This window comes from Mus caroli, chromosome 11 (genome assembly GCF_900094665.2).
Source record: "Mus caroli chromosome 11, CAROLI_EIJ_v1.1, whole genome shotgun sequence".
Classification (NCBI taxonomy): Eukaryota; Metazoa; Chordata; class Mammalia; order Rodentia; family Muridae; genus Mus; species Mus caroli.
Genome location: NC_034580.1, coordinates 111425757 through 111448993, shown reverse-complemented (window position 1 = coordinate 111448993; position 23237 = coordinate 111425757). Strand labels below are relative to the sequence as shown.

The 23237-nt window shown below is 50.5% G+C and overlaps 2 protein-coding genes across 7 annotated transcripts; one reads left to right on the top strand and one right to left on the bottom strand.

The window, feature by feature from the left end:
• Window positions 1-516: 516 nt before the first annotated feature.
• Window positions 517-3942, bottom strand: Mrps7 (mitochondrial ribosomal protein S7). The gene is made up of 5 exons (XM_021176508.1): window positions 3845-3942; window positions 3176-3367; window positions 3002-3065; window positions 1948-2115; window positions 517-1047 (listed from the first exon to the last, which is right to left on the bottom strand). The coding sequence occupies exons 1-5, from the start codon at window positions 3925-3927 to the stop codon at window positions 826-828; spliced, it is 729 nt and encodes a 242-aa protein (XP_021032167.1). The 5' UTR covers window positions 3928-3942; the 3' UTR covers window positions 517-825.
• Window positions 3565-23115, top strand: Gga3 (golgi associated, gamma adaptin ear containing, ARF binding protein 3). 6 transcript variants are annotated; one of them, XM_029483095.1, is made up of 18 exons: window positions 4513-4528; window positions 12269-12353; window positions 12481-12556; window positions 12852-12907; window positions 15073-15171; window positions 15852-15975; window positions 16243-16346; window positions 16642-16722; window positions 17080-17217; window positions 18085-18166; window positions 18249-18365; window positions 18665-18898; window positions 19152-19219; window positions 19439-19749; window positions 19945-20150; window positions 20832-21001; window positions 21121-21231; window positions 21497-23115. In XM_029483095.1, the coding sequence occupies exons 3-18, from the start codon at window positions 12532-12534 to the stop codon at window positions 21605-21607; spliced, it is 2037 nt and encodes a 678-aa protein (XP_029338955.1). In that variant the 5' UTR covers window positions 4513-4528; window positions 12269-12353; window positions 12481-12531; the 3' UTR covers window positions 21608-23115. The 6 variants fall into 6 exon arrangements, with proteins under 6 accessions (XP_021032166.1, XP_029338955.1, XP_029338957.1 ...); XM_029483094.1 differs by lacking the exon at window positions 4513-4528 and adding an exon at window positions 6413-6683; XM_021176507.2 differs by lacking the exons at window positions 4513-4528; window positions 12852-12907 and adding an exon at window positions 3565-4260.
• The last annotated feature ends 122 nt before the right edge of the window (window positions 23116-23237 follow it).

The following is a 23237-nucleotide window of genomic DNA, read 5'->3' as shown; positions in this document are numbered from 1 at the left end:
AGCTGAAGGAAGACGTCTTTTTACTTATATGAGTCCATTGCAGCTATCTTCCGACACACATCAGAAGAGGGCATCAGAGTCCATTACAGATGGGTGTGAGCCACCATGTGGTTGCTGGGAACTGAACTCAGGACCTCTGGAAGAGCAGCCAGTACTTTTTTTTTTTCCCCAGAGCTGAGGACCGAACCCCGGGTCTTGTGCTTGCTAGGCAGGCGCTCTACCACTGAGCTAAATCCCCAACCCCAGCAGCCAGTACTCTTAACCACTGAGCTATCTCTCCAGCCCCAGAGGTCTTTATTCTAATCCAGATTGGGCCTGAGTTTCTTGCAGGAAATCTCTAAGGAGACACATTCTGTCTCTGAGAGATTGGAGGGGGGGGGAGCAGGGGAACCAATTTGGATTACCAGATAACACATGGTCCTCTGAGTGCATCTCACTGTGTGAGAGGCAGCTTTGCTCAAGTTGTGGCCAACTTCTAGCCAGCATGGATAATTAAAGACTCACAGGATGGAAGACTGCATTACAAACAGCACTCTCTGTCCTTAACTTCCTTCCGGAACTTTCCAACAGGACAGTAGCTCAACATTTATTAGTGTCTGCACCTATGTCTGTATACCATGTGCACGCCTGGTGCCCACAGAGGTCAGAAGGTATCGAAACCTTTGGAACAGGAGTTACAGGTGGTCAGTGAGCCTCCGCGTGAGTGCTGGGAATCAAACCAGGTCCTTTGGAAAGAGCAGTGAGTGCCTTTAACCACTGAGCCACCTCTCCAGCCGTCGGGTGGTTTCTCGTGGCAGCGTGTCCTTTCCCACCTCTCCTCTCGTGCTACCACCAGCGGTAGTGGGCCAGGGCACGGTTGGCCTCTGCCATCTTATGCATATTGTGCTTCCTCTTGATCACGGGGCCCCGGTTATGAAAAGCCTCCAGCAGCTCATGCGACAGTTTCTCTGGCATCAGTGTCCGCCGCGGTTTATTCTCTCGGCACTCTGTGATCATCCACTTCATGGCCAGGAAGCGCCGACGTCGGTCAGTGAGAGGCACGGGGACCTGGACAGAGGCAAGCTGAAGTTGATTTGCGCCGGACAGAAGTTACCGTGTACTGTCTCTGCGCTATGCCTAGGATGGGCCCTGAGCACAGAGCTGCTCTCTTCTCCGACTTTCTTGTATCTCAGGAACCTGTGTCTAAGGAACATTCACGTAACAAACACTGAGCACTTTCCTTCAGCAGAGGAAGCTTTGTCAAGATGACATAAGCACCAACTGGGAAAATCCTGCTGCCTGAGCCAAGCCAGCTACTTCAGACCAAAGGTGCCTAAGAATGCAGTACAAGAACTGCTTGCCTGGCACCCACTTCATGCCACACACCAAAGACACCGGGGAAAAAAAATCCCCTGGTCTTAGCCGCTGATATTAAAGGGGAAAATGACCTAATAGAGTAATATTAAGTAGTTAACTGCTGAGATAGGGACCACTACTTCAGTTCAGTAATGATGAATGGTCGTGGGTCCAGGACTACCCCAGACAATGGCAGGTAAGCACGGTTCTTTTTTTTTTTTTTTTTTTTAAAGATTTATTTATTATATGTAAGTACACTGTAGCTGTCTTCAGACACTCCAGAAGAGGGCGCCAGATCTCGTTACAGATGGTTGTGAGCCACCATGTGGTTGCTGGGATTAGAACTCTGGACCTTCGGAAGAGCAGTCGGGTGCTCTTACCCACTGAGCCATCTCACCAGCCCAAGCACGGTTCTTTACCAAGAGTTCATAGCTTAGGCTACACAGGACACTGGACAATTTGTCCTCTATCTATGGCATTTACACGCTGGGCCTCAGACAAGCAGATTCTGACAGTCCCCAATTTCTAGGTTTATTACATTTGGCTCAACTCTGGGCACTCCTGTCACACACCCCCACCCCAACCCGTCTCACACACAGGCTCCCCACTCACCTGGTAGAAATGGCCCCCTTTGAGGATCGGCACCAACCCAATCACAGGCTCACAGTTTTTGAGTGCCTCGTGGAAGATCCTGTAGGGGTTCCGTTCAATGGTGGCCTGTTCCTCTGCAGAGGCAGCGCGGTACTTTTCAAACTGCTTCCTTTTCACAGCTTCCAGAGTCTGCAAGAGACGCAAGAGGCTGCTCGGGCCCTAAGTTTACCCAGCTCACCTGGGAGCGCTGCACACCCACGACTGCACGGGGAGCTGGAGGCAGGAGAGTCAGGAGGTGAAGGCTATCCTCAGGTGCACAGCAAGCTCAGGCTAGACTGTGCTCCACGAGACCCTCTTTCAGGAAAGCCAGAGGTTAAGTGCCTCCTGCTTTGCTAGACTATGACCCCAAGAACAGGCCGAGATTATTTGTTCTTGTTTTGAGACAGGGTTTTCCTGTGTAGTCCTGGCTGTCCTGGAATTCACTGTGCAGATCAAGTTGGCCTCAAACTCACAGAGATCCTGCCTCTGCTTCTGAAGTGCTGGGATTAAAAGTGTGAACCACCACTACCCAGCCAAGAACTTTTTAAAAATGTTAACAGAATGGGAAACTTCTGGGGACTCTGTAGCTTGGGCCGGGGTGAAACTAGCTTTTGACCATCCTTGCCTCAAACGTTTCCCAACTCTGCCTCTTTTATTGTTAGGTTGTTCACCCCACCCCACCCTACCCCACCCCAAGACTGGATCTTAATATACAGCTCTGGCTGTCTGGAACTCAGGATCTGCCTACCTCTGGCTCTGTTTTGATTGTTTTTAAGACAGGATCTCACTAAGTAGCCCTGTTCCAGAACTCACTCTATAGTTCAAGCTGGCCTGACTTATCTCTGCTGCTTGAGTGCTGGAATCAAAGGCCTTCTCCAGCGATGGGATTTGAGGTGGGCACCACCAATCTCAGATCTTGGAAATTTTAATGGCAGGAATAGAAACCTGTTCTCTAGTTTTGAAGCCATGGTGTAAAACACAGACACCGAGCCCGAGGGAAAAGAAAGACAAGCCGAAGAGGAAGAAGCGCCCTTACCTGGGCCACGAGGGACCGGGCCAGAACTTTGTTGCCTCCCTTCATCATCATGTTGGTGAATTTGCTTCAAGGAGAAAAACATGGTTAGCTTGCCCGAGCTGTATTCGGGATCCCTCGGCAGAAAACTGCCCCAGGCGAGTTCCAGCCCACAGCAGAGGAGCATTTGGGCCTCACCTGATGACCGGGTCTGCAAACACCGAGCTGGTTTCGGTCGCGGCGGCAGCTTTGATAAACTGGGTTTTCTTGAGCTCCTGGTCATACTTCTCCTCTTCGGTGAGTTCCGCCACCGGCTTGCGGTAATATTCCTTGTCAATCAAGGGCTCCCGGAATTCGGGGGCATAGCGGCTCCCCCTCACCTGTGTGAGCCTGGGAGTGGGGCGAGGAGGAAGCAGACAGAACCCCACGGGTGAAGCTGTGACTCCACAAAAGTGAACAAGCTTGACTTAACAGTAAGCCGCAAGTGCCATCACGCTGACGAGGGACAGTGGCGCTGGGACCGCCTGCTAACCTGACAGCAGTTCTGACCCTTGTCCCAAGAGGTAGGCAGCCCCCAGCCCGAAACTGGCCACTGTTCCGTCGCAAGCCAGTTCTCCGATCTCTAGCAGGGTCGCACTCTCGGCTCCGGGTAGAACCGATCTAGGTCACCCCGGCCTGTCAGGCAGGGGACAGGGTACTAAGCCCCCAAACCGGCCCGTTTAATGGCTGGAGTCAGCCATCTCGGCGCCCCGAGTTAGTGCCCTCCCGCGCCGGAACTCAGCGCGGCTCGCCTGCGGCTTCTTTCCTTCCCCCAGGTCCTCCCGTGAAGGCCCGAGCGGCGGTCCCGGCTACGCGCTGCCTTCTCACCCTGGAAGGTTCCAGACGGCGCACCTCACTCCCAGGGCCAGCCCGGACCAGCGACGCAGAGCGCGCAGCGCGGGGGCAGCCATCTTGGCCGCTGTCAGGACCTCGGAGGGCTGCCCACAGCGCGCCTGCGTGAGTGAGCGACAGGACACGGATGAGAGCCTGCGCACTTTCCTCGGGCGTGGGTTTCCCGTCAGAGGTTCCCTCTGAGGAAGAAGCGAAGACGTATCCTCGCCCTCGCGGCCTCCGACGCGGTCCGGCGCGCCCGTGGACCGCAGCCCTCGGTGCGCTCAGGCCCCCATGCGGGCCCCGTCCCCGCCCTGCTCGCGCAGAACCTCGCGAGGCTTGAAGGCGCAGGGCCGGACCGGGCGGCTGCAATATGGCGGAGGCGGAAGGGGAGAGCCTGGAGTCCTGGCTGAGTGAGTATCCGGGGCCGCCTCTACCTGACCTCCAACCACGGGCCTGCCTCCTCCCTCCCTGCGCCATCCCCTCCGCCGCGGCGGCCCGCGGCAGTCCACGCCCGGCGTCGCCTCGCGGCGAGCATCCCGCGCTCACACCCCTTGTGAGCAGCGGCCCTTCCCCGCCGCGCGTCCTCAGGCTCCCGCGGGTGACACCTGCAGCGCGAGATCCTGCAGGCCCGGAAAGCGACACCTCGGGCTGACAGGCGGGTGTCGTGGGGAGGTTGAGGTGGGGCTGCACCCAGCCTGTGCCCTGGGACCGCGCATTGGACAGGTCCCTCGGGGAGGGTTGAGCGGTGCCACGCCGCACACAAGCTGGCAGCTTCCAGAGTGGGACCATCCTCAGTGAGGATGCTGGAAGTGAGAATTCATTTCCAAAGCGCGACTACAGGGAACAGTGTACCACGAAGCGTGCTAAATATGTACTGAAGGGACACACACACACACACATGCACACACACACATGCACGCACTCATTTTAACGAGATAACCCGCTCTTGAGTAACTCAAAGAACAATGAATCTGCTCCTATATCGACGTGTTGCTATCTTTACTAATTTGTACATTGCTCCAAAGGAATAAGGTTTAACGTTAGCGGACAGTTCATATGGGCTGTTTAGTAAGGGTTAATAAGGCTGGTTAATCACGCCTTATCAAAGGTCAATTAACTTTACTAAGGGCTAGCCCTAGGAGAGCCTCTGAAATGGAGACAAATCAGGTAAGACGCCTTTGTAGAGCCCTGAGCTGGAAATCCTTTACGGAATACAGTTGTCTCTTTGATGTCTTGAGTGATGTTCCTAGTGGCATGGCCTTCCTTAAGAAGTACTGTTCAGGAGATTGAAATTAGCTTTAAGGGAAGCTACATCCCAAAAGAAAAGTAAGATCACAGTTGCGGTGTCCGATGTTTGCGGGCAGGGCTCAGAGCCATCTCCCTATATGTGACAGTTCTCTGTGGGGTGTACAGTGCTGGATTACAGGCATTGGTTAAAATCATTTACCCAAGGATCCCAGTGTCCAGTCAGCTGTGTATAGACCAGGCTGGCCTCGAACTCACTGAGCTCCTCCTGCCTCTGCCTCCCCAGTGCTAGGATTAAAGGTGGGCACCACCACGCCCGGCTTCCCTTCTTGAAAGATGAAAATAATTGAAATTGTAGACCAAGTATCTCACTTAATGAAACAGGTTCTGTGGCCACAATTCAAAGAGGACATTTTGCCTCCATTCGGACCGTTTTCCTGGAACCGTGTGACTGGGTAATAGCCAGAGCAGAATTGATTCACCACACAGACGGTAACAGGAACAATGGAGTAGTGTAAATGACCTAAGCTGCGCTAAGCAGGGTTGAGTTAGGTGTCTTGTCTTTGTAAGACAAGAGTCTCAGGACACTAAGGCTGGCCTTAAACGCCTGCTCTTTCTGCTCTATCTAGAACTGCTGGGATTTCAGATGTTCACCGTCTGACTAGACAGTGTGACTTGTACCAGTCCATTGAACCAGTCAGTGCCATCTTTGTGAAGGTCCTTGTCACCTCTGGTTTGCCTGAATTACTGCAGCAGCCTCTCCTTGGTCCACTCTGCATGCTGTTCCTAAGAGAGCAGCTTATCACCATTCCAGGGCTGCCACCCCACTACTCCCTTCCCAGTCTCTGGGAATGAGAGTCAAGGTATCTTTGCCTTAGTTTGATGGATGTGCTATCAGAATGAATAGAAATTGAGGCAGTAAAGATTCTAAGTGGCAGCCTAAGTACTAAAATGTAGGGTTCCTTAGGTAACTGGGGAAAGGAATGTCTCTGGCCATTACCTGCCTTTTCCTTTGATGGCTTGGTGATGTTTTTCCCACCAGCACACACTGTTCTCATTAACCCTGAAGTCCTCTTATCCCTTGCTTAGTTATGTGCTTCAAACCTATCTCAGAATATTCTTCCTTACAAACCATGTCTTGATGACTTCAGCTCTCTCTTGAGGCCTGCTTGGCACATTCAGCTAGTGTCTAGTAAGTATGGAGTCTATTTTAGCCAGGCATAGTAGTGCACACCTTTAATCCCAGCACTGGGAAAACAGAGGCAGGCAGATCTCTGTAAGTTCAAAGCTAACCTGGTCTATAGAGTGAGTTGCAGGACAGTCAGAACTACACGGTGAAACCCTGTCTGGAAAAGAAGGTGTGGGGGCAGCATTTCACCAATTTGAGTGTCATTTTTTGCAAAGGGGCAGTGCTAATCTTTCTATATCATTCTAATGTTAGTTTATGGGCTGCTGAAGTGAACACAAGAACAACAAAGTTTAACCATTTGTTCCCTGGTGGACCTCTTACTTAACATGTGCAAGGCACTGGATTCCATGCCAGCCTTACAAAGACAGAAATGAAGCAAAAAAGCCCAGGAAAGTCAAGGTATCTTTGCCTTAGTTTGATGGATGTGCTATCAGAATGAATAGAAATTGAGGCAGTAAAGATTCTAAGTGGCAGCCTAAGTACTAAAATGTAGGGTTCCTTAGGTAACTGGGGAAAGGGAAGTGGAGAATGACCTAAGACAGAAGGAGAAGACAGCAGCAAGCTAGGAATTAAAAAAAAAAAAGGGAACCCACCATGAGAATGCTGGGGGGCGGTGTGTAGAGCACACCAGTTAGCAACTGTAGGAGTATGGGACCATCTGAGACACGGGACAGTTTACATGTTGACATTTAGCAGTTAGCAGGCTCCCAGTCCTCTTACACCTGATAAAACTGATCTGTAAGGAGGATTGGTGGCAGGACCTGACTTAGACTCATGAGAGTAAGCCGAGTGTGGTGACTCACATCTGACTTCCCAGCACGTGAACGGTGAGGCAGGAGCAGCTCCCCAAACTGAGGCCAGCTGGGATACATAAAGAATTAGTGTCATTAAGGGTTACAGGGTGAGACGGTTTCCAAAAACAGACAAACCAAACAGTATAGGCAGGATGGCTCAGTGAGTGTGCTTCCTGTGCCAGCCTGGCCACACTTGAGTTCAGCCACTAGAGTCATGTAAATGAGGAGAGAAGCGCGCGCGCGCACGTGTGTGTGTGTGTGTGTGTGTGTGTGGCGGGTGATACGACGATGTGAGAGAAGAGGTGGGCCGTGGTTAGAGGAGACGTTCTGGGAGGGCATGACTGAGAAAGGTTGATGATTAGGAAGGTGACTCCAGAGGCTGAAGTGGCTTAGCAGGTGAGGTCACTTGCTACTGAGCCTTAGGACCTGAGTTTGATCCTGGGGAACCACATGGTGGAAAGAGAACCGACTTCTTCAAGTTGTCATTTGACCTTAACATTTGGGACATGCCACACATCTCCCCTTCCACCCCCTTCCCACATAGAACAGTAAGGAAATATGTGATAAAAATTGAAGGTGTGGGTGAACTCAGGAGCGGGTAAGGAAAGGGAAGAGACAGCAGTAAGGTTTCAGACCTGGGCCTGGCAGTAGATATCAGCATGCTCTGAATAGTGGTAGGCACTGTGTATAGAAAGAAGGGAAAGCCGGGCAATGGTGGCGCACGCCTTTAATCCCAGCACTTGGGAGGCAGAGGCAGGCAGATTTCTGAGTTCGAGGCCAGTTTGGTCTACAAACACAGAGCTGGTTCCAGGACAAGGCTATACAAAAACAAAACAAGCAAACAAAAAAACCCAAAAACGCCAAAAAACCTGTCTCAAAAAACAAAACAAACAAACAAAAAAAAACCCAGCAGCAGGGCAGTTGACCTTAACCCTTCCTTTGCTGTGCTTTGGGTCTGCTTATTTCCAGTCATTGCTGTGTGCAACTTGAAACCTCAGAGAAGCCCAGGCCATGAGGAGTTAGATTAGTTGAGGCTGGTTATTCTCATCTGTATCTTCTGATGTCCTGGAGGAGTTGAGGCTAGCAGTGCTTACGCAGAAGAGGAAGGTAGGAAATGTGGAGGGATGGAAGCAGCAGAGAATGAGTCTTCCACCTGAGGCCCAAAATAGACAAACCGTGAGTCAGAGCAGGACCAGATGGGTGGTTCAGAGCCAGGTTTGCAGGAGAGAACTCCATTGTTGCTCGTCTTGTGTGAGCTGAGGGAGACTGTGGAGTGTGTGACGTGCTGGGCACTTGGAAAGCTAGAGTCACCTCGTACCACCCTCAGGACTGTAGCAGCTGGGGCTGATAGTGTGCCACGTGAGCTGCAGACAGAGTGCAGCGTGCCAGTGTCTGCCCAGTTGTATTTTGTGCCCTGTGCAGGCAGTGTTGCTGCACACACAGTGAAAGGTGTGGGAAGTGCTTTAAGAAGCTGAGCGAGCTTGAGAAGAGAGCTTTCTTTCCAGGCGTGTTTTGTTGAAAGCATCCTCACGGTACTCTGTTGGGAAGATGGTTTCCCGTTGTCCGCAGTGTAAGTGGACAGCTGTGACAGTTAAAGAAAGAAGCACTGGGTGTGGGGCAGGTCTCTCAGGGTCGTCTTCCTTTTTTCTTTTCCTTTTTGTTATTGTCTGTTGTTTGTTTTTCTTTTCTTTTTTTTTTTTAAAGATTTATTTATTTATTATATGTAAGTACACTGTAGCTGTCTTCAGACACTCCAGAAGAGGGCGCCAGATCTCATTACGGATGGTTGTGAGCCACCATGTGGTTGCTGGGATCCGAACTCTGGACCTTCAGAAGAGCAGTCGGGTGCTCTTACCCACTGAGCCATCTCACCAGCCCCTGTTGTTTGTTTTTCAAAACTGGGTTTCTCTATCTCTAGCCCTGGCTGTCCTGGAACTTGCTTTGTAGACCATGCTGGCCTTGAACTCCAGAGATCCACCTGCTTCTGTATCCCAGGTACTGGGATTAAAAGTGTGTGCCACCACACCCAGCCAGTCAACCATTTCTTGACAAATGGGCACTGCTGAATAAAATGATCCATCTCCTTTTTTTTTGTTTTGTTTTCAAGAGAGTTTCTCTGTGTAGATGTGGCTGTCCTGGAATTCACTCTGTAGATCAAGCTAGCCTTGAATTCAGAGATGGCTTGCCTCTACCTCCGAGTGCTGAAATTATCTTTCAGGATTGAGAACAGCCACTTTGGTGTCACATATCCGCTCTCCCAGTACTTGGAAGCAGAGGCTGGAGCATCCTTGACTACTTAGTGATTTCTGCCTGGTCTACACAAGATCCTGTCTCAAAACAAAAAACCCTGGCCACATCTTTTCCTCTAAATATAAATGTATAAACTTGTATTATACTGGAGAGTGAAGCTAGGACCCCCCCTATGCTCTGCAGGTCCTCAAACACTTGAGTTCCCCCAATTCTATTTACTTCTTACCTTGCAGTTACTTTTCTATTGCCCTGAAACCCATGACTAAGGCATTGTAGAAGGCATTGTCTAGTTGGGGGTTTACAGTCTCAGAGGGTAAGTCTGACCAGTGTGGTGGGACCACGGCAGCAGGCAGCAGACAGGCACTGCAGCTGTGGCTGAGATCTTGCATCTTGAGATGCAACCTTGACGCACAGAGATAAGGAATGGTGTGGGTTTTAAACCTCAAAGCCTGCCCCCAGTAACACATCTCCTCCAGTAAGACCACCACATGGGTCTATGCAATGTGACCTCACTTTTTAAATATAAACTTTAACCACCAAGTCTTCCTGTTGAAACTAGACAAATAGTGTTGTCAGGCCAATCCTGCCCCAGCCTGAGAAGACCTCTGCTTAGATGCCCTTTTTTTCTTTTCTTTTCTTCTTTTAAAGATTTATTTACTTATTTATTATTATTAATTCTAAGTACAATGTAGCTGTCTTCAGATGCACCAGAAAAGGGCGTCAGATCTCATCACAGATGGTTGTGAGCCACCATGTGGTTGCTGGGATTTGAACTCAGGACCTTTGGAAGAGCAGTCAGTGCTCCCATAGATGCCCTTTTCTTGATGGAAGGATGGATTCTTAGGATTCAGTCCCCCACCTTACTGGTGATTTGTGGAAATACAGGATTTCCTTGTTATTCAAGCTGCCTGGAGTGCCTGACCTTTCTCCTTCTGTCTTCATGAAAGTTGAGATTGTAAGCACCTGCCACCATCCCCAGCCTACCTATGCTTTTGTTTATTGGCATTTGTCACTGAACTCAAGGGCCTCATATATGCTAGGCAAGTCCTGTACTGCTGAGCCATATCCCCAGCCACCTTTTTCTATTTTCCTTTTTTTTTTTTGCAGAGGCCAGCCTGGTCTACAAAGTGAGTTCCAGGACAGCCAGGGCTATACAGAGAAACCCTGTCTCGAAAAAAACAAAAATAAAAATTGCAAAACAAGGGGCTGGAGAGATGGCTCAGTGGTTAAGAGCACTGATTGCTCTTCCAGGGATCCAGAGTTCAATACCCAGAACAACCACAGGATGGATCAAAACCATCTGTCATGGGTTCCGATGCCCTCTTCTAGTGTGTCTGGAGACAGCAACAGTATATTCAGATACATAAAATGAATAAATAATCTTTTTTTAAAAATTGAGAAATAAGGTTTTGTTGCCTAGGTTAACCCTCAAACTTTCTCTATAGCCCAGGCTAGCCTTGAACTTTTAGGCCTCACAAGCAGTTTGGCCTGTGCTACCAGGCCCAGACTGAATAGTGATTTTGTTGTTGTTGTTGTTGTTGTTCTGTTTTGTTTTTTCGAGACAGCTCTGTGTAATAACCTTGGCTGTCCTAGAACTCACAAAGATCTACTTGCCTCTGCCTCCCAAGTACTGGGATTAAAAGCATGCACTACCACTGCCGAGCCAAATGGTGATTTTTAAAGTTAAGAAAACACAGCTTGGTGTGATGCATACCTACAATTTTAGTGCTTGAGATTCCAAGGTAGAAGGATCATGGTGAGTTCAAGACCAGTCTGGGCTATAGTATGAGAATCTATAAGAGGGTGGAGGTGAGGTGGCTCAGCCAGTTAAGATGCTTGCCACCAAGTCTGAAATTGATTTTCAGACATAAAATGATGTTCTCCCTAGAGAGCCAGTTCCTATAAGTTGTCCTTGAACTTCCGTATTCACAGCACTTGAGCCCCACCACCATCCCCCAAATAAATCAATGTAAAGAAGAAAACAGCCACCTTTAGACCCCAAATCCAGAAACTTCGGTTAGCCCGTATAATGTTAGCAGGTCTGTGCCCACAGAGGATTGAGGCTGTCTGGAGAAGGTATGCGCCTCAGGCTTCCCTTTCTGTCTGAGCTTGAACAGCAAGTAGCAGGGTTGGATTTTTATCAGATGATAAACCTCAGCTGGGCCGTCTTCCTTCAGCATTGGTGCCAGAGTAACAGAGAAGGCCTGAACAAATGTAGCTGGGCTTTTCCTTTAGTGCTGGAATTCCAGAAGTCCACGCCCCTCAGGATGCGCTCAGTGTCTGTTTGCACTTGACCATGGAAAGCCATTTAAACCCGAGGGCCCTGAAATTGCCCGACAGAGCTGTTTATGCTAGGGAAGTCTGCACAAGATTGGAAGCTGTTTCATTGGATCTGGATGCATTTGTAAAGGGTCCTATACAACTTCAAAAATATTTAAAGAATCAAGAAAGATTTGGCCTAAAAATCTTTGTGAAGGACCTGTAGAAAATACTCATATTTTATTTATTTTTGACCTACTCCAGCCTATCTTCAGCTTCTCGGAGACACTTGTTGCTCCTGCTGAATTTATTAGCATCTTCATTTATTTATTAGCAGTGGTTGTTGTCTTAGGGTTTTACTGCTGTGAACAGACACCATGATCAAGGCAACTCTTTGTTTTTTGTTTGTTTGGTTTGGTTTGGTTTTTGAGACAGGGTTTCTCTGTGTAGCCCTGGCTGTCCTGGAACTCACTTTGTAGACCAGGCTGGCCTTGAACTCAGAAGTCCCCCTGCCTCTGCCTCCCAAGTGCTGGGATTAAAGGTATGCGCCACCATGCCCGGCTGGAGATATTTTTATGAAACAGATTTGGAAGCAATATTTTGTTTAAAAATTGTGGAGATATCCTTGTGTTATGAGTGGCTCTTTTTAACAGTCAGTTGTCCTTTGTGTTTTGTTTCAAGATAAAGCTACCAATCCTTCCAACCGCCAGGAAGACTGGGAATATATCATTGGTTTCTGTGATCAGATCAACAAAGAGCTTGAAGGGTGAGTCCCCGAGAGAGAGGGAAAGAGCAAGAGCGAGAGTGCATGCAAGCGGGCGAGCAAGTAAGCACGGAAGTCTGGCCAGTTGGTCCTCCATTTGCAGACTGATTGTAGTGTGCTTGTCTACCAGGCCCCAGATTGCTGTGCGACTCCTGGCCCACAAGATCCAGTCTCCACAGGAATGGGAGGCAGTGCAGGCCCTCACGGTAGGTCTTTGCTGTTGGAGAAGACAGCGCGGGTGTTCACTAGGTCAGGGCTTTCCTCACACACACATTAGGCTGTTGGTAGTGACCAGACTCAGGCCCGAGGCCAGTAGAAAGTCCCTGATAGAAGTTGGGTGTGTGTCGAGCATTGCTGTCAGCTGGTCCACAAGTATTCACACCTCCAGAGCTACCATGGAGCCTTCACAAGGTCCCTGAGGGACGCCAGTGCAGGGCTCACAGAGGACCTAGGTAGTCTTGATGCTTCAAGTATGGTAAATACAGTGTCTTGTATGGCCAGAAGCACTGCCTGTACCAGTGAAGATGCCATGCTGCAGTCACAGCCACAGGGCAGAGGTAAGCATTTGTTCAGACAGTGAAAAGAACATCAGGTGCTTCCCTGCTCCTCAGACAACAGCCGAGTGGAGAGGACGCCGGCAGCTTTCCTGAGCTTCCTGTCATCTGGGTCCTAGAAACATAGAGCAGTGGGGCTTAGAGGCCAGGTGCACTGCTCTTCCACGATGGAGCCAGGGCCTCTAAAATGGTGATCTCTCCCCACCAACCCCTGACCCCAAGGGCAACCAGGCCCACCGTGGTTTGTTTTTTGTTTTGTTTTTTAAAGATGTTTTGATCCTTGTGTCTCCATTTCCAAAATGTTAATACTACAGGCATGTGCCACGATGGCTGGCTTGCAGGGGACAGTTTTGGTCTCCAGAAGACATTGATGGTGTCCTGAGATGCTTTTATTGTTAGGGACGGTATGACAGTGACGACTAGAGAGTAGTGGCCAGTGCTACTGCTAAGTACCCTTGAGTGCACAGGGGAGCCACAGCCAAGCGGGGCCGGTCCAAACTGTCCACCGGCTGCAGCTTGCTGCGAAACCTTGCTTTAAAGGAACCAACCATTGAAAGCTGAAGAAGAGGTTTCATGGTTAAGAGCAGTGGCCACTCTTCCAGAGGACCTGGGTTCAGTTCCCAGCACCCATGGGGAGGGGTTCCCAGAACCACTTGGAGGTTCACAACCATCATTCATTCCTTTATCCATTCTTATTTATTTATAGTTTATTGAGACAAGGTTTGTCTGTGTAGCCCTGGCTGTCCTGGAACTCACTCTGTAGACCAGGCTGGCCTCGAACTCAGAAATCCGCCTGCCTCTGCCTCCCNAGTGCTGGGATTAAAGGCGTGCGCCACCACGCCCGGCTTCCTTTATCCATTCTTATTTATTTATAGTTTCTTGAGACAAGGTTTGTCTGTGTACAGCCCTGGCTATCCTGGAACTCACTTTGTAGATCATGCTAGAGCTCTGCCTACCGAGCGCTGGGACTAAACATGTGTGCCACCATGCCTGCCATTATAACCATCTTTAAGTCAAGTTCGGAGTATCCATGTTCTCTTCTGACTTCCTCCAGCACTACATACATACATGCGATATACAGATATGCAGGCAGACAAACACACCTCTACACATAGAATAAAATTCTTCTTCCCTTACGTATGTGTGTTTATTTTGAAAAAAAGAAACCACGGGGCTTTTTAACACATGCCATTTGTCTCAGCATATGTAACCCCAGCACTCAGTACACAGAGGCAGGCTGCTCTTGGGTGGTAAAGTGCTGTGCAAGCAGGAGCCTGAGCTCAGAACCTGGAACTACACAAAAAAAGCCAAATGTGACTCTGGGTAGCAAAGAAAAAAGGCAGATTCCTGAGTCTCAGTGGCCAGCCTAGACTAAGCAGTGAGTCCCAGCCAGTGAGAGCTCCTGTCTTCAGACAAGATGGGATTCATCACCGCAAGGGCACCTGAGGCTAACCTGCATACATATATATTCATACCTAATCACTGCTGTGTGCAAGCTGAATGAGTGATGGGGCCCTGAGCAGCATAGGAACACGCCAACAAAAGGAAGCAAGAGAAATGTCCCATAAACACAAAACATTAGATTTAGATGTCTCCTACACCTGCAGAAATGTCAAATTTGTGGAAAGGCCTCAGAACCATTCTGGGAGTCAGAGGAACTTTCTCTTTGGACAGCATCTTTGTGGAAGACCCCCTTCCCAGTTTGGCAGCAAACTTCCTGGTGTCTGAACTCAGCATTTCCTACTCTAACTTGTGTATAGCAGTCTCCAGAGAGCATACCATTGGGAGTGTGTGTGGGAGGTTCCTGTGGTGAATGGTCCTGTGGTTTACCCTCCATCCTCCAGGGGAGTGTACCACCTCTCATAGCGAATCCCTGAACTTGGGACTGGGTCCTTTCTTTTTTTTTTTTTTTTTAAATAAGATTTATTATTATCTTAAGTACACTATATCTGTCTTCAGACACACCAGAAGAGGCATCAGACCTCATTAAAGATGGTTGTGAGACACCATGTGGTTGCTGGGATTTGAATTCAGGACTTTCAGAAGAGCAGTCAGTGCTTAACCCCTGAGCCACCTCTCCAGCCCAGGACTGGTTTCTTAATTCTTGTTGGGGACCAGGGTCTTGTTCCATAGCTCCTGTCAAGGACTGCCTCTTTCTGTGGCTGCAGGTGCTGGAGGCATGTATGAAGAACTGTGGCAGGAGACTTCATAATGAAGTGGGGAAGTTCCGGTTTTTGAATGAATTAATCAAAGTCGTCTCTCCAAAGGTCAGTTGGTAGCCTGTCTGCTGTTCCCTTCCCATCTCTCTTGCTGGCTTTTCTGCTCCATTAGCATCTGCATAGAGATGGCCTGTGTGTCCTGTCCTTGTAAAGCAGGTTCCTAGAGGCTGACTCGGTTGAGGTCTGGGCAGCTTCTGGGAGACGCCCAGCCTGGCTGTGTGTGTCCAGGGACAGTGTGGGCGGCTGCACTCTGCTCCTAGCCTCCCTCAGCTCCAGACTTTGCTTATATCTTCTGCTGGCCAGAGTCAGTTCTTCTGCTGGTGGCATTCTCAGAAGGTCCTCAAAATGTGTTTATGGGGCTGGAGACATGTCTGGGGTTGTGGGGAGTAAAAGTGCTGCTACAGCTCGGGCGGGATCCAGTACCAACTAATGGCCTCTACAGGCACCCACACATATATGGTGGATACTCATGTAAATGAAAATAAATCTTTACTACATTCCCTTTTTTTAATGTCTCAGGCAGCTTCTGCATGGAAGCACAGGGATCCGGCCTCGGCCCTGTTCTGCCTGCAGGCTCTGTCACCCCCTCCCCTGCTCCGTCACTGTAGGGAGTGCTGGATGTGTTTGTGTAGCTTGTGAACTGGAATGAGGGGAGCACGATTCTGTGAAGAAAGCGATTCTCCCTTGGTGTCTCAGATATTAGACTCTTGCTTCGTTTTACTTCCTAGTACTTGGGAGACAGGGTGTCTGAAAAGGTGAAGACTAAGGTCATCGAGTTGCTTTTTAGCTGGACACTGGCCTTGCCGGAAGAAGCAAAGATCAAAGATGCCTACCATATGTTGAAGAGACAAGGTGTGTGTGTAGCTCTCCATTGACCTCAGCATGGCAGTGAAGGTGGAAAGTTAAGGCAAGGAAGGGAATGTGTTGGGAGTCTGCAGGGTGCTGCCGAGGTCCTTTCCTATAGAGTGAAGTTGTCGTGAGGGCTCGGCTGGGCCTCTGTGGGTTGAGGGGAGAGCAGTCTGCTTTTTCCTGCTCATCTCAGGGATTTGGCCCTTGTTGTGTGAAGGACAAGGTGACCATTGCCTGAGCACATGCTCTGTCCTCTGTGTCTCCTCTCAGGCATAGTGCAGTCGGACCCCCCTATCCCCATGGACAGAACGCTGATCCCTTCTCCCCCACCTCGGCCCAAAAACCCCGTTTTTGATGATGAGGAGAAATCCAAGGTAAAGTGCAGCTTGGACCTGGATCTTTGGGTGGCAGTTGTGGGCGGACTGGGTGTGGGCTGTGAGAACGGAGGGTGGCTGCCTTTTTGTCTTTCAGTTTTGAGCAGTCTCCCTCCCACCTAAGCTAACTTTGCATTTGACATCTTCCTGCCTCAGTCGCCTGAGTGGTGGTATTGTAGGCATGAGCCACCCTAGCAAGCATGAAGTGGGGTCTCGCTTGTATTGCAGTTCCTTCTGGTGCCTGCTGGAGCTGGGTACATGACATCCCCTTCACTTGCCACACCTTCTTTTCCAGCTTTTAGCCAGGCTGCTGAAGAGCAAGAACCCAGACGACCTGCAAGAGGCCAACAGACTCATCAAGTCCATGGTGAAGGAAGTGAGTGGTCCTGGGCCTCTGGTTGGAGGCACAGACGTTCTCCCCCAGAGATCTTAGGTGCCTCTTACTCACCTGGCACCAGACCTGAGCTGCAGGAGTTTAGGAGGAGCCTGGTGTTTCCCATGGGAGGAAGCATAGAGGAGTGCTGGGTGGCCGTGGAAGTGGGAGGAGTGGGAGGAGTCACTCTAAAACAGCTTGGGGTGAGTCTGAGGCCTGTAGTCCTAGGAAACACCCTAAGCCGTGCTCTGGGGCTTGGCCTCTGCCCTTGTGCAGTTGGGTAAGGAATGAACCCTGCCTGGTTGTTGAAAGACAAGCTAGGTGACCTTGGTTTTTACTGCACCCTCTTGGCTGAGGCAGGATGAGGCTCGCATCCAGAAAGTGACCAAGCGCCTACACACACTGGAGGAGGTTAACAACAATGTCAAGCTGCTCCACGAGATGCTGCTTCACTACAGCCAAGAGTGCTCGTCAGACGCCGACAAGGAGCTCATGAAGGTAAGCTGCCATGAGCCGAGCGAGAGCTCGCTGTCGAGACCGCTCTGCCCCAGTGGGGTCCTGTCTGGGAGAGGACATGCCTGCTTTTTGTGGGCTTATTCACTACAGCTGGTGAGTGAAGGGCAGTGTCTGTTTTATACAGCTGACACTCCTGGTGCAGTGCTGTCTGAGACTCAGGTACAGTATCCTGATAATGTGCTCCATGCTCACGCCTTTAAGCTTTGGGGACACCTGCCCCTGGTGTTGACATTGTAGCTTAGGCTGTGGCTTCTGAGACACACATCTTTTTCCCCCTTTTATTTATTTTTCTGTCATACATTACATACCTACTACAATTTCTCCTCCTCCAGTCTCTCCCCCATTTACTCCCCCCCCTTTTCCAGACCTGCCCTCCCCTTAGAAAAGAACAGTCCTCCCTCCTGGGCACATGAACCGAATATGCTATAACAAGCTACAGTAAGACCAGGCACACATTCTCACATCAAGGCTAGACCACTAGGAGGCAAAGCATTCCAAAGGCACCAGAAGAGTCAGGGACAGCCTGTGCTCCCACTATTAGCATCCTACAAGAACACCAGGCTATACAACTGTAACATACATGCAGTGCTCAGGCACATACAGGCTCACCATCACAAGAACATGGCCCACAGAATCATCTGAGGCACATTTCACCTAACATTTGGTACAGATGACTTGGGCAGTGTCCTTTGGTAGATATTGAAGACACAAAGATGCATGCTCCTCTCCCACCCCTGTCAGTTTCTCTGAGGTCTGTTGGGGAGTCCTACCATTTTCTGGGCATAAATGTTAAATCAGATGACTTCTTAGAACCTCTTTTGTTGTGGTTTTTCTATCTGGGTCTCTCAGGAGCTCTTTGATCGTTGTGAGAATAAGAGGCGGACGCTGTTTAAACTTGCCAGCGAGACAGAGGACAATGACAACAGTTTGGGTGAGTGTGAAAGGATGAGTCACAACTTCAGCTGTGTGAGAGTTGTCACAGCCCACACAGTGAGGGATCTCTTCTACTGTAGGGGACATCCTGCAGGCCAGTGACAACCTGTCCAGGGTCATCAACTCTTACAAAACAATTATTGAAGGGCAGATGGTCAATGGTGAGGTGACCACGTCAACCATGCCTGACTCTGAAGGTAAATATTCTGATTTCCATTCTGCAACCCTCCAGAGCGGCCACATGTCCTGACCACTGAGCCCCAGATGGCAATGCTAGGGAATTCCTGAGCCATTTCAAGTAGCCCTTCCCAGAGGCCAGGAGGTGTGCATGGAGACTTCCTTCCTTGCTTTCTCAAGCCTGGTTTTCAGTGTTCCTGGAGAAATGCCACTAGGTTGAGCCACAAGGTAGAACAACTATGCCTGGGTCCTGCCTCTTGCGGCATGGACACTAGATTCACCCTGAATGCCCTTGTTCCTCTTCTGTCGACCCATCTAGGAAACAGTCACTGCAGTAACCAAGGCACCCTCATCGACCTTGCTGAGTTGGACACCCCCAGCAGCTCATCTCCGGCGTTGGCCCCACCCACCTCAGGCATCCCCATCCTCCCTCCACCCCCCCAAACCTCCGGGCCTCCACGAAGCCGTTCATCCAGCCAGGCTGAGGCTCCCCCAGGGTCTGACAGCACGAACAATGCCCTCTCCTTGCTGGATGAGGAGCTCCTCTGCTTAGGTACGCCCAAGCGTGGCACTGGGGAAGGAAGGCCTAAGGGTTGGTGTGCTTAGATAACTCTCTGGAGGCCAACAGGACCACTTTCCTAGGGAGTGCAGGGTAAACATAGCAGGCTCTGGCACAGCTCATCTCCTCTCTTCTGGGAGGCCCTTCAGTCATGCATGAAGGGCAAGTGCATTTCCTTCCAGTCTAGCTGCAGGGGAACACTTGGGCGCAGGAGCTCAGCTCATTGACTTTTCTTTTGTGTTCTTAGGCCTTACTGACCCCGCCCCCACTGCTCCCAAAGAGTCACCTGGAAGTAGTCAGTGGCACCTGTTCCAGGTAGAGGCACCATAACGGCAGCATCACTCAAGTGATGCCCAAGGACCACAAGGCACCCACCCTCCCTTCCTAGGCTCTGGCTGGCTACACTTTGCTAGAACCAGAGCTTATGTATTCTCTAGGGGGTTCTGTGGGTCACGGTGGATACCTCAAAAGGCCCGGTGGGTGATGACCTCGTCCCTTCTGGGTCTCTGCTCACTTGATATTTCTGTTGTACAGAATGAACCATCATCAGATCTGGACTTCTTCGGTCCCAGGCCAGTGCCTGCGGCCTCCTGCCCCTCAGATGGACCCCAGCTCCCTCCCCCAGTTTCTACCTCAAGTATGTCCCAAGCTCCACTGCCTGCTGCCTTCCCAGCTCCTGTGGTCCCAGCCAGTGCACCAACCCACAGCACTGGCTCCTTCATGTTCTCTTCTGGACCTGCCCCAGCCTTGGCTCCAAAGGCTGAGCCCAAAGGTCCAGAATACCCCAGTTCCAGCACCTCGCACCGCCTAGATGCCCTTGATCAGCTTCTGGAAGAGGCCAAAGTGTAAGGGATAAGAGGGTGGCTAAGCGTGGGGTGTCGTGTATACAGGACCAAAGGGAGGCTTCAGAGGATGGGGGATGTGGATCCTTTTTGGTACTGTGAGTCAGCCTGGAAGCCTGAGGTAGCTAGACACTGGTCTTGGTTGAGGGGTTGCCTAGCATTCTAACCATCTTTCTGACTTGCCTTCCTTGGCCCCAGAACCTCAGGCTTGGTGAAACCTGTTTCTTGCTTCTCTCCTGGGCCCACTGCCTCCCCGCTGCTGCCTGCCTCTGCCCCAGCCAGAACTCTCCTGCCCTTCTCCACTGGGCCCGGAAGCCCTCTCTTCCAGTCCCAAGGCAGCCCTCAGAAAGGCCCAGAGCTCTCCTTGGCCAGTGTCCATGTGCCCCTGGAATCGATCAAGCCTAGTAAGTGCTGAGGACAGACGGTCAGCCTCAGCTGTGGTGTTGGTAGGGTGTGATCGGTGGATTCTTTCTATACAAAAGTCCCTGACTGACTGTTAAGGGTTCGCTTGCCTGGTGTCTCACATCTTTTCTAAAGATTGGGGTTTTTTTTTTGTTTTGTTTTGTTTTTTCGAGACAGGGTTTGTCTGTGTAGCCCTGGCTGTCCTGGAACTCACTTTGTAGACCAGGCTGGCCTCGAACTCAGAAATCCGCCTGCCTCTGCCTCCCGAGTGCTGGGATTAAAGGCGTGTGCCACCATGCCCGGCAAGATTGTATTTTTATTATTTATGATTGTTTGTGTGCCCTGGTGTATGCATGTGCTGACATGTGCCCACAGAGGTCAGAGGGTTTCAGGCTTCCTGAAACTGGAGTTACAGGCAGTGGTGAGCCGACCGACATGGGTTCTGGGAACCTAGATCCTCTGCAAGAATGATAAGTGTTCCTAACCACTGTCCCATCATCCCTGCAGCCCTCTCAGCTCCTTACAGCAGCTGTGTGACCTTGGTCCTCTCCAGTACTCCACAGGGCAACAGTGCTCAGCTGTTCTAGCTCTCCTCCATCCCGTTGGCTTTAGTAGTACCCGGGCTCTGCAGGGCCCTTGCCATGCTCCCCTACCACACTCACTCATGTAACACCTTCTTACAGGCAGTGCCCTTCCCGTGACAGCCTATGATAAAAATGGCTTCCGCATCCTTTTCCACTTTGCTAAGGAGTGTCCGCCAGGACGGCCTGATGTGCTGGTGGTAGTGGTTTCCATGCTGAATACGGCTCCCTTGCCAGTCAAGAGCATAGTGCTGCAGGCCGCAGTGCCCAAGGTAGCTTCCTTTCCCTTAACTTGAACCTACCTTGTTGACCAGCTTTCAGTAGCCAGCAGGTGTCTGTCTCTGAAACACCCGGACCATTCTCTTCAAAGGAGCTTCTTTTTTGTTTTCAGTCAATGAAAGTGAAGTTGCAGCCACCCTCTGGGACAGAACTTTCCCCATTTAGTCCTATCCAGCCACCTGCAGCCATCACCCAGGTCATGCTACTGGCCAATCCAATGAAGGTAAGCGTGAGAGAATCTATGAAACCCACCTGGGGTGCCAGTGCCCCAGATGAGATCACAGGAAGTACTCTGTGAGGCTCTGTCAGGAAGTCCTGGCATGACCTGTAGCAGTAACCCTTCTATCCCATGTTAAGGGACTGAGCATGGGTGGACATGGTGATGCAAGATGTATCCTTCCTGGCAGAATCATGGGTGTGGCAGGGAGACAATGTCTTGGCAGAGGGAACTCCTGGACTGATTCTCATCTGCAGCCCTCTTATTACAGGAAAAGGTGCGGCTTCGATATAAACTGACCTTTGCTTTGGGGGAGCAGCTGAGCACAGAACTGGGTGAAGTGGACCAGTTTCCTCCTGTGGAGCAGTGGGGGAACCTATGACCCCAGCATATGTTGCCATCTCTACTTGGAAGACAAGCAGCCCTGAGACAGGCTCTGGCTAGTCCAGCCACTGTACACCCTGGACAGCGTTTATAGCTTGGTGTGGATCGGAGCCCTGGACACTTCTGTCAGGAACCAAGCTGCTGCTTTGGTCACCTCTTCCTGGGCCCCTAAAAGGACCTGTCTTATCTACCTGTGTGACTTGAAGTAGCCGTACTGTGTGGGTGAGGAGTCCCCTGTGGCTTCATTGGCCACTCTGGGATGGTGGACTCTGGGCCCAGAGTAGGATTTCCTTTTTTTACTGTCATTCCTTGATCAGGGAGAGGGCTCTGAAGGGTGCCTCTCCAGCCCCTGTAAGAACTGCATCTTTACACTCGAAGAGGCATGGCTTAGGAGACCGTACCTCCCCTTGGCGGTCCATGGTTCTTTGCTGATAGGCACTGCTGTTCCCTGAACTAAAGTGGGCAGCAGTGGCCCAGAGTGAGAACTGTGGAGTACTGTAGTCTTCACTTTCTGCAAGCAGCAGCATCCTGCAGTGGCTACTGAGTGAGTGATGTGCTTACAGTGGCAGGTTGTGTCCTATGGACATCCTTGCAGAACGGGGAGCTTGGCCGGATAGCCTCACTAGGGACAGGAAGGAAAACGAAAGTGCCAGTGTTTCCCTTCAGAGGCAGGTACTGTGGCTTTCTGGGAAAGGCGTACCTCCTGCAGTGGGAATAGGCCGTCCTACTCACTACCTCTTGCTTGGCATGAAATAAACTGCTGTGCTTCCCATAAGCCTTTCAGGGGAGGACACCTCCTGCCACTCTGCATCCTGCTTTGGTCACTCCTTCTCCCTGCCACACAGTATGTGGTGTGGCACCTATGGCTGGACCCAGGAAGTCTCAGGGTCACACACATTGCACTAGACTTTTATGCTGCACCCAACACCCTCTTTTCCCCAGCTAAAGAGGGGCACTGTCAGCGACATGTTGGGTCTGGAGATGAGAGGTCTGTGCTTAAACTGAGTTTCCAGACCCTATTGCTTCTACAGTGCTATGCCTCAGCCAGCATGACCCAGCTGCTCCAGGCCAGAGACGTTCAGGCTGATGGGGAAGTCGGCCATCATAGGAGCTGGGAGAGAGCGAACAGCAGCCCGTCTACTGGGCTCTGCTGTCCGTATGCTGTCCCCACTACATCTTTGGAGCATCCTTGCTCTGTCTAGAGGTCATCTGGCCTACCTCCCAGCTATTGTCCTTAGCTAGCAGGTTTTACAGTTACCTTAGGACAGGTTAAAAAAAGATAATCATTTTCACTGATGATGGAATAAATCCAAGAGCTTTCCAGAGACTGGTTACTTCGGTGCTGGAACATTTATGGGATCACTATGTCAATACGGTCATTAAATATTAAAATTATGAGTGTTGCTCACTACTACTGAGGTCACTGCTTCAGTCAGTACAGCTGTACTGGTTGTACCACCTCCTGCCCTTGTTTTGCTGCATGTGAAATAAAACCATTTCACCCTGCTTGGCATCTTTGAATACAGAGCACAGTGGTGGGGCACCATGTTATGAATTCCAACTAGGTTTCTGAAACTTTTGTTTACAGAAGCTAACCAAAGAAATTAGGGTGTTCCAAGGTCACTGGC

Excerpts from the sequence above, each read along its gene's own strand:
- Mrps7 (XM_021176508.1), bottom strand. The coding sequence starts at position 3,927 with ATGGCTGCCCCCGCGCTGCGCGCTCTGCGTCGCTGGTCCGGGCTGGCC. Across the intron at positions 3,066-3,175 it reads TTTGCAGACCCGGTCATCAG|CAAATTCACCAACATGATGA; the intron begins GTGAGGCCCAAA and ends TTCTCCTTGAAG. Across the intron at positions 1,048-1,947 it reads AAGGGGGCCATTTCTACCAG|GTCCCCGTGCCTCTCACTGA; the intron begins GTGAGTGGGGAG and ends GCCTCTGTCCAG.
- Gga3 (XM_021176507.2), top strand. The coding sequence starts at position 4,221 with ATGGCGGAGGCGGAAGGGGAGAGCCTGGAGTCCTGGCTGA. Across the intron at positions 15,172-15,851 it reads TCAAAGTCGTCTCTCCAAAG|TACTTGGGAGACAGGGTGTC; the intron begins GTCAGTTGGTAG and ends TTTACTTCCTAG. Across the intron at positions 19,220-19,438 it reads GTCAGTGGCACCTGTTCCAG|AATGAACCATCATCAGATCT; the intron begins GTAGAGGCACCA and ends TCTGTTGTACAG.